At 40.2% G+C, this 12,917-nt stretch overlaps 1 protein-coding gene across 1 annotated transcript in view; it reads left to right on the top strand.

The window, feature by feature from the left end:
• The window catches only part of syne2a (spectrin repeat containing, nuclear envelope 2a), a gene marked incomplete at its 5' end in the record, with an annotated part of 84,521 nt that overhangs the window by 16,569 nt on the left and 55,035 nt on the right, over positions 1 to 12,917 (top strand). Inside the window, 15 exons of the mRNA XM_083898612.1 lie at positions 69 to 799; positions 1,386 to 1,541; positions 1,635 to 1,785; positions 1,875 to 2,033; positions 2,236 to 2,403; positions 2,489 to 2,590; positions 2,679 to 2,882; positions 3,272 to 3,477; positions 3,572 to 3,679; positions 4,567 to 4,738; positions 5,379 to 5,705; positions 5,803 to 5,939; positions 6,703 to 6,832; positions 8,349 to 8,519; positions 8,622 to 10,025. Coding sequence (XP_083754738.1) covers positions 69 to 799; positions 1,386 to 1,541; positions 1,635 to 1,785; positions 1,875 to 2,033; positions 2,236 to 2,403; positions 2,489 to 2,590; positions 2,679 to 2,882; positions 3,272 to 3,477; positions 3,572 to 3,679; positions 4,567 to 4,738; positions 5,379 to 5,705; positions 5,803 to 5,939; positions 6,703 to 6,832; positions 8,349 to 8,519; positions 8,622 to 10,025 — 4,326 coding nt within the window. The remainder of the gene's footprint in view (positions 1 to 68; positions 800 to 1,385; positions 1,542 to 1,634; positions 1,786 to 1,874; positions 2,034 to 2,235; positions 2,404 to 2,488; positions 2,591 to 2,678; positions 2,883 to 3,271; positions 3,478 to 3,571; positions 3,680 to 4,566; positions 4,739 to 5,378; positions 5,706 to 5,802; positions 5,940 to 6,702; positions 6,833 to 8,348; positions 8,520 to 8,621; positions 10,026 to 12,917) is intronic.

Here is a 12,917-nt window from a genome sequence, read left to right as displayed (position 1 = left end):
TTTGTTCTAAAACAGTGTAAAATATGCAAATATAACTTCTTTCTTTTTTTTCCAAATGTGTCTTCCAGGAGATGGACGAGAGGCTGAGAAAACCGTCAACGCAAAGCAGCCAAGAGGAAACACAACATCCAGAAACCACATCCCTCCACCAGGCTCCCCGCAGCAGTGTTGGTGATCTCCAAATATTTCCACAGCAGCAGCAGCAGCTGGGGAATGTTGAGTTTGCTGCCCAGGCTGTGGATCACTTCGTCTTAGCTGCTCTGAGTGAAGGCGAGGCAGAGATCCCAGCAGCCTTCCTGGCAAAGCCGGACACAAGCAGGCAGCAAAATGAGGCCGAGCTGGAGAGACTTTCTTGGCAGACTGAACAATCTGATTTAAAAGCAGCGGGGACGATTCTGACCGCAACTGTGACGCACCAGGAAGTGGTTACATCATTGCCAAAGAACACAGTGGATGTGGAGGAGGCCAAACACCAGAAGAGCAGTGAGGAGTTTAGTCCTGTGACGATGCGTGTGACAGAGCCACATCCAGAGCAGGAGCATCCACCTCCACTAGAGGGGGAGCAGGAGTCGAGGTCGGAGGCAGAGGTAGAGATACAGAGCGAGGAGGAAGAGGAGCAAAAGACTGATGGAGACGTGGAGGATCAGAGGAGGAGATGGAGCTACGTTAAGAAAGAAGGAGAAGAGAGGCAGAGTTTTGTCCAGAGGAGAGCCGCCTTCTTAGGTGCACTGAGGGAAATAAGGGGAGCAGCTGAACATGTGAGGCTGCACGAGGCCACGCTGCCCGCTCTGCAGCAGAGGTACAGTAGAATCTCTGTAAACCATCTGATAACTGTAATGTACAACATCAGAATACTGAAGATTTTGCAACAACTAAACAAGTGTTTCCCACACTTATTGTTAAATGAGGCACAACTTAATTTTGTACATGTTTTATAAACCATAAACATATAAATCTGGACTAAAAGAAGAGAAAATGTATTTGGTGAGGGAATAAATCTTAACGCAGGTCATGAAAGGACATAAAGCATAAATATTTCCAGTCAAACCATATTATTTCCCCCTCAAACAGTTGTTTTTTGCTTACTCAAATATTAAAAATCATACTTATTTATCTTCCGAGATGCTGCGGAATGTACAGTACAGTATGAGTCCTTTTTCTGGGATATTGTAAAGAGCATAAATGTCCACAAATTTTAGTTTTTTAGAAGTTATTTATGAAAAATAAATCAGACAGAAATATCTATATAATGACAAGTCTATAATTCAAAAGGATAATGTATAAATGACACAGAAAACATTCACAAAAATGCTGTTTTCTCACAGAAAGCCTATTTTACTGCTTTGCACTCATGACTCCTTCATCTTCACCTTCATCTCCTTCAGGAAACGTGCTCTGACAGAGCTGGACAGTCGTCTCGCCAGCCTCCTCTCTGAGCTGCACCACGTACAACATTCACCTCCGTCGGGAATCCACGTTGTGAGTAAGAGCGGCGAGGTCAAGGACGTCTGGGACGAGACGACAAAAGCTGTAACTGAACGGTAAAAGAAGTGACAAACACAAAAACGTCCCGTCTTTTATTATTCACGACTCTGTCACTCCACTTGTGTTGTGTTGTTGTTGATGATATACAGGCTGGAGATTTGCTGTGTCCTCACTGAGCTGATGAAGAGGTTTCAGAGCCTGCGCGCTGAGCTGAGCGGGACGTTACAGAGAGCAGAAACCACCATCAGTGAAAAAGCCTCATACATGGGGAGAGAAAACTTGCAGAGATTATACACCAAGGTATCACGTAGTTGTATGATTGATTAGATATTAGATAGTTGAATGGGTGTTCCTAATAAAATGGTCACTGTTTCTGTGTCTCTTATCAGGTCCAGGAAATTAAGGCAGAGCTTCACCGCGCTGGAGACAACATCGAGGATGTCCGCAGCGTATGTCGGCAGATTCACACTCACCTACGTCGGATGCCGGAGTGCAACGTCATCCCATTCGATAGTGAAGCCGATACTCTCATGGACAGCTGGCTGGACGTGAGTGTAGCTGTGTTAAACTCTCAATTTATACTGATTATACTGTATTTTGTAGCCTTTATGTCACATTTAATGCCCTGTTATGTAGTTTATAGTTGTTAAACTGGGTTTTAAAACGAGATGAGTCTAAATAGGATAATTTTGGATGAGCAGACGTTGGGTTTTCTAAAATGAGAGCTGTTGTTCACTGTGATCCTCGCAGATATCAGAGAGAACAGATTCCCACCTTGAGAACCTGCGCCTGGGCCTGACTCTGTGGGACGGAGTCCTTCAGCTCGGAGCAGAGGTGGAGAACTGGACCTCCACTAAAGTCAACATGTTTGTCCAGGCTCCGTCTTTCCAGTCTGAGGAAGACATCGAGACGATGCAGGTAAAAAAAAAGAAAAAACAACCTCTTATAGTCTCGCACTTCTCTTTTACAGTTACTTTAAATGCTTTATTGTTTATGTTTGCAGAGGGAAATTGTGTCTCAGGAGAAGCGAGTGAAGCATTTTGAACGTAAAGCCAGCGAGATTCAGTCGCTGCTTCAAAGCACAGACCCTCTGCTGGAGCTGCAGGTGCAACACGTCGGAATAAAAACTACTACACATGATGATGATGAAACGATGGTGTCTTGGTTTTAAATGTAGTTTTTGTTTTGTCCAGGTGACTGGGAACCAGATGAGGAAGAAGCTGGTGCAGCTGAAGGAGCTCGTTGCAGAGTCTGAGGACGTTTACAGGCAGACGGTGGCTGCCAAGGATCAAATATCTGTCAGGACGGCCGAGTGTTTCACATCCCTGCGAAGGATTCAGGAGTCCCTGCTCACTCTCGGAGGCTCAGATGTCGCTACAGTCCTCGCACAACTTAAAGTAAGACCAAGAAGATGAAACTTTACATTAAGCTGTTCCAAGTTTGATTTATTTTCACCATTTGGTTATTCATCTAGAACCTCTATTCAACTAATTATTAATCATACTCTTGAATTACTTTTAAATTTAATTGAAAAATTAGTATCCTAAACACCCCTAACGTTTCACCTGCTTCCCCCGGAACCTTTAACCTGGTGTTTGTTTACCCTGGGAAGCTATTTGCCCAGACACCATGAACAGCAGAGAGAAGTTACCAAACAAACGTGTTCAAAACAAACAAACCGTACGTTCTTTCGAATAATAAAACTCACCAAATGAAGCTGTGACACAGTGATGCGAAGTCCTGATGTTGAAAATGTGGATTTTTATTCTCTTTTTATCCCTTTCAGGATTTGTGTCTGAACCTCCAGAGCCAGGATGAGCAAGCGGAGGGTTTGATCGAGGACCTGCAGGTTCTGTCCTCCATCTCCAGTCCACATGGTCTGCAGAGTCTGTGCGCCGGGGTCGTCCGGCTGCAGGAGGAAGTCCGAAACTCGCACCAACTCTTCTCCGAGGTGGAAGAACGCACTCAGCGGAACATCCGGGATCTGGACAGGTACGATAAGTGTGTTAGTTTACCACCATAAGCATTTTAATCTATTTAATCTACAGTGTGTTGTACATTGTGAAAACGCCTCTATTTTGTTTAGGCTGCAAATGGAGTGTGAGCATTTGGAAAAATGGCTTCAAGGCGCTGTGGTAAAAGCAACCAAGGGGGAGGATGTTCGTCTCCTGCAAGAGGAAGCTCTTAAACTAAGGTAAAGAATAGAATAAAATAAAATAGGTATTTTACTGTGTATGTTCTTTTTAAACAAAATGCTGTAAATGTTGTTTTCTTACACATGAATACATGCATTTACCCATAAGATTAATCCTTATTTGAGATGATAGCATCATTTTATGATTATGGAGGTGTGTATCGCCTGTTATTTCCTTGAGATTTCTCTGAGATGGAGATGACTCACTGTCACTGATGACTAACTCATTGTTTGTTGTCTCACCAAAGTAGGAACATTATACGGTGAGATATACTGTAATTAATGTCACAAACCTGTTTCTATCCTGCTTGTTATTTTCCATTTATAATGCAGCAGCAGCAAAAGACGACCTTTTTTTTTTTTTAAAGCCAGTAAATAATTATAAGTTAAGTTTAATTTTCATGTGACTCTGAAAAATCACACGGTTTTGGAAAGATGAGGTCACACATTAGTAGATAAAAGCATTTTATAATATCATAACACGCACATGGGAGTGCAGGTAAGACACCCCACCTTTTAAATATATATATAACATACATAGAGTGGATGGTGTCTTTCTAAGCCTTTTTGTCTTAATTTGTGTGTTTCTTTAATATAAAGCATGATAATAAAAAAATAAATAAAACTTAACTGTTAATTTAATGTATCCAAGTATTGTTATTATGACGAAGGTGTGCAGGAATTGTGCAAAATTCCAAATTTAAATTTGGTAACAAATTTTGGGAAATTTTCCTCCTTATTTTGTCCACTTTGTTGGAGGTGCATGATTACGGTGTTTCTGTGCAAGGCTTCGTTTTTTTACGTCCATATTAACATCTGATATTGTGAATAAATAGTTTTCAAGCCTCACGTCGCTGCTGTTTTCTCTCACTCTCTCTGTTGTGCAGAGTGAACACAGACATCCTCAGTCGGCTCGCGTCGTCCTTGCAGAGCAGTGACCTTCAGCAGACGGCGCCGCTGCACGACAGCAGCAAACTGCTGCAGAGATACTACAACTTCTGCTCTGTCGTACTACACGGAGAGGAAGAGAAGCGGCGTCCTCAACCTCCATCAAATGAGGTGAACTGAACTTACTGTATATGTCGGATAAAAATGTCAGGATACAAGTGCAGCAAGTCCTTGAAATCCGTAAAAGTTTGTGAATTTCTGAAGAAAATGTTTTTGGAAATTGCCCTAAATAGACATGGGTTATTAAAAGTGCTTGAATTTTGTGTAAGAAAGGAGTAAAAAGTCATAAAAATAACGAATGTTAAGGAACAGTTTTCTATTTAGATTATTCCACAGTTTCACTCCACATTTATAAATGCAAAAAGAACATTCAGATACGTGACCTTGAAACCAAAATGTTTGTATCTCTAATTCCTACACATTTAATAACCCTGCTTTACCTTTTTTGGAAGTTTCTTTAACAGTAACAGTTCTCTAGAGTTTTTTTTGTGTGTTAACTAATAAATCTGCAAGGAAATATACAGACAAAAGAAGAAATAAAACAAAAACAAACATCTCTAAAATAAAAAGCCTCAACACTCTAATCCCTCTCATCCCCCCAAATCGAGACCTTGGGGACTAAAATGGATTAAATGTAACTAAGTAAACTGATTTATCTTTCATATAAAAACTGAAATCTACAAATAATTTGAAAAATGTCTACTTATCCTAACACACAAGGTGTTTATGCATCATTGTCTCTATTTTTCAGACATTGCAAGAAGACTCGGCAAACCCAGAAACACAAACGTCCCAACTTGTCACCGCCGAGGCTCTCGGCAGCCTCTCCAACCTCCAACAACACAAGAGGGCGCTAGACAGCAGCAGCAGCAGCATCATCACAGAAAGCCTGGCAGCGCTTCTCACAGAGAACAGCGACCTGCCAGCTCGTCAAGTGAAGAACGAGCTCTCCAGTGTTCGCGCAGCTGTGAAAGATCTGGCTGAAAATGTTGGAAATGTGTGCGTCAGCCGCGAGGAGTCGGCTGCTGCTGCTGCTCAAACAGTGAGGCAGCTCAAACAGCAGTGGTGCGTCATACAGGTAAAACTGAATACATGAATTATACCTGTTTACAACAACTCAAACATTAAACAATAAATATATAAAAGCTGAGATTTCAATTTTGCTTCTTTCTCAGGACGTTGAAAGCAGACTGACAGAGTTGGGCTCCAGAGTTTACAGTCTGCAGGACACTGACGAGGCCAGCGTCACTCAGGAAATCCCTCCTGCAGATGCCTCTGTCAGCGTTAATGGAGTCACTGAAGACTTTGACAGGTATGAAACAGATTTGACAACCCTCAGAATGAGCTGACTCACCAGTAATGTTGTGTACATCACAGAACGCAGAGGTCATTCAGTGCTGTAACTATGGCAAAAATGCATCAAAATATTATCAAATTTTAATAAATGTATCAGAATAAACTACAAAGTAGTGCAGCCGCACCATGTGTCCAAATAAAATACTGAATTACTGTCAGAAAGTATTGTAAAAATGCCAAAATACACGATATTGTAAGTATTTTGATGCAAAATATGAAGGCATTTTCAAATTCATGCACACCTTGAGACACCACTTTTTACATACTCCATTATAACATAACAGCAAAAAAAAAACGTATTTGAAAATAAATTTTAGCCTCACTTTGACTGTGAACAGAAAACATTTACATTCTCTTCCCAGAAGAAGAGTTTATTGTCCTTTTATTTTATTTTAATTTTTTTTGTAATTGTTTTTATCTTTTTCTTATGTCCACCTATTTACATCATCAAGGTCAAGATATGTTCAACGACTAAGAAGATTAGCCTCGTTGGTAATGGAAATAAACACTTTTTTTGGCGAGCAAAAGAACTAAAAAAAGTGCAGCAGGATGGACATATCAGAGATAATTGATTCCTTACACAGATTTGTCAGATTTGTTTCTTCTCCCTAATAAAAAAATAATGGAGCTCTTTTCGAGGGCACTTGAGTTGGACAGAATCATAATTACATTTTTTTTTGTTTAGGCATGAACTCATAACCGTGTTGTTTCCTCTGTAGCCTCCGGTCCGTCTTCCTCCAGAAGAAGCAGGAGTGTGCAGAGGACACTGCTCACAGGGTGAGCGAGGTGGTCGGGCAGCTGCGGCGCTGGAGCCAAACGGTACGAGCTGAACCGGCATCACCCGGTCAGGTAATAACTCCCTTTCCTGTTTCATAATATGAAACACAGTAATCTGGGCTTCTGACTCGGACCCCGGGCAATTAAGTTAATCCATGTCCATTATCCACAAAAATAAAACTGTGGCTTCAAATATGTGAATGCGAGACTGAAAGCACTACCCTGAAAATGAGAGAGGCGGAAACATTCAATGAACTTTGAATTTGTGCTAGTACAAAAACTTTTTTTTTAATGTAGTATGTGCTTTAAAGGAATAATTCTACCCATTAGGGTTTCTGTCTGTTCTTAAAATACCACAGGTCCATTATTCCCTCATTTTTTTTAAAAAAGTGCTCACATAATAGAAAGTCCTCACATGGATCATGTGACTCATTTGGTATAACTGAACATCATGCTGTGACTCATTTTTGTCATTGGTCTGAAACTCTTCGTCCTTTTACTTATTTCTTACTTAGTTCTGCCAGTCTGTGCATGTGTCATTGTGTGCAGAAAATAATCAGCCATCTAGGATTTAAAAGTTGAAAAGAAAAAGCTAAAATGCGTGCTGTGGCTGTTTGGCGACACAAACTGGCAGCCTCTGTAAAAGCTAGGCCCTTGACAAAACTAAAAGGGTAATGCTAAAGCTACACAAAATCTAAAGTGTCTACATACAAACATACTCATGTGTGTAGTAAGTTCTGTGCATGTTTCACTGTGTGTAGAAAATAAGCGGCTAGCGAGGATTTAAAAGAATTGTTTTTATTTACTTTATTTTATTTACATGATGTTTAAGTGCACGTATATCCAAATTGTGTGTATTTTTATTATCCAGAATGGACGGTGGCCTTCACATACCAACAAGGATGTATTTCCTCCATTTTTTGTGTAGTTAGCATATGCTTCAAAAGCTTAAATGCGTGCTGTGACTGTAAAAGCTAGGCCCATAAGAAAACAAAAGAAGTGTCTATACACACATACAAACAAACTTATGTGTGTAGTATATCTATCATTTCTGTAAATAAATCCTCCAAAATCGTGCACACTTGACCTTTTAAGCTGCTCTTTGTGTGTTTTTACTGCGAATTAGCATACTCGCTAAGCTAAGATGCTAAATGCTGATGGCGTCAGTTGATATGTACCGTATCTCCTCCTGGTTTTCAATAATCCAGCCCTACCATGTCTGTCAGTTAGCTGTCAGCCAAAGATGCAGAGATATTCTACGATCAGTGTTTGCAGAAGTTAGCAAGAGTATTTAGCGACAAATTATGTAATGTAAACGCTTTTGTTACCTTAAAAAAAAATCTATGTTTTCACTAAACAACAACTGACAGGGAGTCACATTTGAGCTGGACTGAGCCTCTTATATATATATAAGAGGCTATATTATATAAAATATAAAACTTGGTCAGTCAAAGTGAATTTTAGAATACCAAGAAAACTCAAGTATTTGAGCACAGCTTGTCCAGGTAGCTGATATTTTTCTTACTTTTTAGTACTTTTTCTTGTTGTTAAAACTCCTCAAGTTGTTCATCTGTCTTTGCCCCGTTAGGCAGCTGCCGATGAAGGCTCGCAGCTTCCACAATATCTCAGAGATTTGCTTTCAGACAAAGATTTTCTCCCAAGCATTTTCGGAACAACGGCCTCGAAGGATCTGGAGAAAAAAGCCTTGATTGCGCTCACTGAAAGCTCCTGTGCACTTAATGCCTTGTCTGAATGCCAGGTAAGTTCCGTCTCTGTCCCTGAATCTTCTGGCACAAAGCGATGACGACAATCGTTTTTTTGTGAGATTAATACTTTTGTTCAATTTCCTTGGGTTTTATAGACGACTCAAGGTCCAAATGTAGTGGGACCGGACAAAAAGGAGACACATGGACCACATTCTGCATCACCGGATGAGATGATGGCTACGTGTCCTCCAGAGCCTCCTTCACTTTCTGCTGCAGAGGAGGGAATGTCTGAAAGTGATCGGAATGACAATCAGATCGTTACCAAAGCCTTGATCAGCATTTTAGAAAAACAGCTTCCTTCGACTGACAATTTAGGAGGATCTAATATGGAAGCTGTAAGAGATGTGGATGAGACGCCTCTTTCTGTGGAACGAGAAGACATTTCAGTCACAAGCTTTTCAGCCAAAAACGGTGCCTTAAAACGAAATACAAAGATCCCAGATGAGCCTTCTGTTGAAACCCAACAGTTAACTTCAAACTTGATAAATCATTTTGAGCCAGATGAAGATCTTGGCAACATGAACACTGATAGCAGCCTTCAAAGCGCTGGACACCTTCAGACGGTTTCTGGAAATAAAATGGAGCCTTTAGAGTCAGATTCACGTGAACGTGGACCGCTGCAGGAAGACGCTACATCAATTCTGGACTCTGAACTGTCTGCCGTGACAGGAAATACCAAACAAATCAATTCATCACCCTGTAACACATCTGTGGCCACGACACACAAAGACTTCCCACCTTCTGCCACAAAGGCAACGACCGATGCTCTCGAGCGACTGACTCCAAAGACGGTGTACACGATAGTGCTGGAGATGGAGCCATGTGTCGCGACGGAGAGCGGAAACGTCGGTGCGGAGCTGATCGCAGAGGTATCAAACACGGGCTTCACTAAGCAGAGACTGGACCTGCTTTCAAAATCACTCAGTCCCAAATCTAACAAAACAGACGTGAGGAAAAACTATTTAGCTGCACATTTAGAGACGATTAAAGATTTTAAAGATGGTCAAGAAAAGGACAGGGATGTGGAGGCAACGCCAAAGAATATGTTTACAATAGTGGTGGACATGGAGACGCCTGTGCGACAGGAAAGGGGAAACGTCAAAGCACTCAGGAATATCACAGGAGAACAATCTGAACCGCTTTCAGTCACCGCTAAAGAAGATGGAACACGTCTTGAACCAAAAGTGTCAGAAAAGGCCTCGATAATGAGCACAGAGGTCAACGAGGGACATTCTACAAGTGCCAAATTACCGGAAAGTCCGGTGCAGAGCGGAGATGCCTTCACTCAAACTGTTGACAACGAGCATGCGATGGGTGCCGACACTGCAGAGAGCACAGGTACAGGAGGAAACGCAGAGGAGGCGAATGGCTCTGAAGGCCTGGAGTCAAACAAACATCGGGAGGTGACAAAAAGACGACGCATTGCTTTGCTGCTAGAAGACGAAGATGAAGACGAGTTACCTGCATCGCTGGAGGACACTGAGGAGACACAGGAACAGGTGGGCTTCATTTTAAACTTTATTCACAACTCAATTCACTGTCCATCTCAACCCACCCACCTCTCTTCTGTCTCCTTTTTCTTTCACACCCACCTCTCCTCCATTTTCTCCTTTCACCACAACCGGGCGAGGCAGAGTTCTTCCTGTGAAAAGGGAGTTTTTTGTTGTTGGTTTTTTGATCATCGTGTGAACTCTTGGGTTTCTCTTCTATATTCTTCTCTCCATAATATCATAATCTTTCTGCCTTTATTATGTAAAGGTGCATGTTTTGTGATTTGGTGCTAAACCAATAAAATTTGAATTGATTGACACTGATAATATATCGGTAATTGCCATTATCAAGCACGATACAATATTATCACGATATTTAAGTCGCGGTACGATATTATCAGGATTTTTATGACAGAATATGATATCACAATATTTAAGTCACGATACAATATTATACCGATATTCAATTCATGATACGATATTTAAGTCACAATAAATTATCACGATATTTAAGTCACGATACAACATTGACCCAATAGTCACAAGATGAAATCATGATATTTAAGTTGCGATACGATATTGTCAGGATTTTTATGTCACGATATGATGCCAAAATATTTAAGTCACGATACAATATTATCACGATATTGAATTCATGATACGATATTATGCCAATATTTAAGTCACAATATGATATTATCATGATATTTAAGTCACAATATATTGTCACAGTACAATAATATATCTCATTTAAGTCACAATACATATATAATAGTCCCAATTGTCACGATATGATATCATGATATTTAAGTCAGGATACAATATTATCACAGTATTTAAGCCATGATATTATATTATCACGATACGATATTATCAAGATATTTACGTTACAATACAGTATTATCACATCACATTTTCTCTCCTGCTAAAGAAATCTGAACGATGGAAACTAAGTGTGTCTGATGGCCGCAGACAAATTCACAGCCCGTGCTCACTTAAATTTCACTCCTCAAACATGGTCTTCTATGACATTTAGGAGCCATTCTCCTGCCCCGAGCTCAGCTTAACAGTAACGTGGGTGGTAGTTGCAGTGTTTTTGACATTTCACGACTGTCGTTTTGTTTTGCCCTTGATATAACTGGAACTCATTTTTCTTTTAAGTGTATTTATTCCATCTGGCATTTGAATGTCATCACTCAAACGCATGTTCTTGTCCAGTCTGTAGTTATTTTTGATAAACTCTTTCATAATACCAGACAGAAAAAACTAGTTTTCTTTCTTTCTCTTTGTGTGTTGGCCTTGTTCACACACAGCAGACATGGACTCACGAGATTGTGTGACTGATAACATCAGTTCAGGTGACCCAGATAGAATGTGTGACAGTGAGGCAGCATGCACGGCACCTGGATCACTGAATAAGCTAAATGAAATCCAGCCATTGCGCAGTGTTTGTTTTCCTGCTGTCACACGACCCAAAACTAATTAATATGCACTGACAAATGACACGTTAAAGTGTGAACACAAGAGTACACCAGTGTTCAGAAAAATAAACGTTCAAAAGAAAGAAAAAAAGAATGATATAAAAGCTGCGAGTCTGAGGCCGAAACTTGGATTTTTCTTTTTTTTTTTCCTGGCACCTGTTGTGTTTTTGCACCAGCTCCACAGACAGGATAATAAATTAGGTATGAAAGGGGAAAAATAAAGATATCAAGGAAGAAATATAACACATCAAACACGAACATCCATGAAAACGGAGGATGTACTTACTACAAAAAAACAGCAGGAGAGAGAAAACTCTCCCAAAATGACTGTTTTTACGAGTGACAACTGCCAAGAGACTGCAGAGTTCTTTAGTTTTTAGATGTTTCTCAAGCCATGGTGCATAAAGAAAATAGCTGTGCAACAAGTCGTTTTATTGTGAGTGATAACTGAACTGTGATTGTCCTGATATTACCCTTTAAACACCAAAAATATTTGCATTATAGGACACTAATTTGTTGTTTTTAAATCAAGATTTTGCACTGTAGAAGCGTGGGCCTTTGTTTATTTACCTTTTTTTATTAGAAAATTAGATGCTGTTAAAGTGTAATATTAATAGTAATTCAGAAACATTTGAGTATAATCTGCCCACTGCTGCAACCAAATAAACTTAAAAGTTAAAAACTGCTCTATTTGCTGCTGCTTTCCTTGCATCTTAATCCTGATTTTAACTATTTAAATCTTGCATAACTGATAGTTTTGTAGTTTGCTCTCCTTTTAACTGTTATATACTGTAAGATATTGAACATTTCTTGATAATATAAGCATTATACAACGTTGTTGTATACAACATTCGCTTTAATTTCATTGATTTTTGCCGTGTTCTTCTTTTATATCTAAAAAGCACGCCATGTGACATCTGTGTAAAACGATACGCTGAATGTTTGAACGGTTACCTAGCGATCACAGTGATCCACCTTTGTCAACGTAAAAACCACTTCAAAGTTTTTGAATCATATCCCAGCCTCTTGCAACATGAGAAGGAAACACTATTATGAGTCAAACTTGATTCTTGCCGTATAAAATATCAGAAACTCTATCTCTGCCGTGTTGTTTTATAGCCTTTATCACTCTTCTGTACTTACACCCTTTCACGACGCATGTTGTGGTCATACTTAAAGGCACTTTAAAGGGCTATAAATCCCCTGTTTGTCGTCTGGTATCCCAGGTAAACAAACATGTTCCGCTCTGGTGTTTCCCATGTCTAACCAAGTTATTACAAATCAGCTGTGGGGAGAAGGCAGGCATTTACTTTACTTTACACAGATGAATAGACAAAGTCCATGTCCCTGAGGGCAGAAATGCTCCCGACGCAGGCACATTCTTCAGTCAAGTTAACCTGACTCGCCGGGCCACTGTTAA

Source organism: Microchirus variegatus, assembly GCF_963457635.1.
Source record: "Microchirus variegatus genome assembly, chromosome: 12".
Lineage (NCBI taxonomy): Eukaryota > Metazoa > Chordata > Actinopteri > Pleuronectiformes > Soleidae > Microchirus > Microchirus variegatus.
The sequence above is the reverse complement of the archived record's forward strand: the minus strand, read 5'-3'. Positions and strand labels throughout refer to the sequence as shown.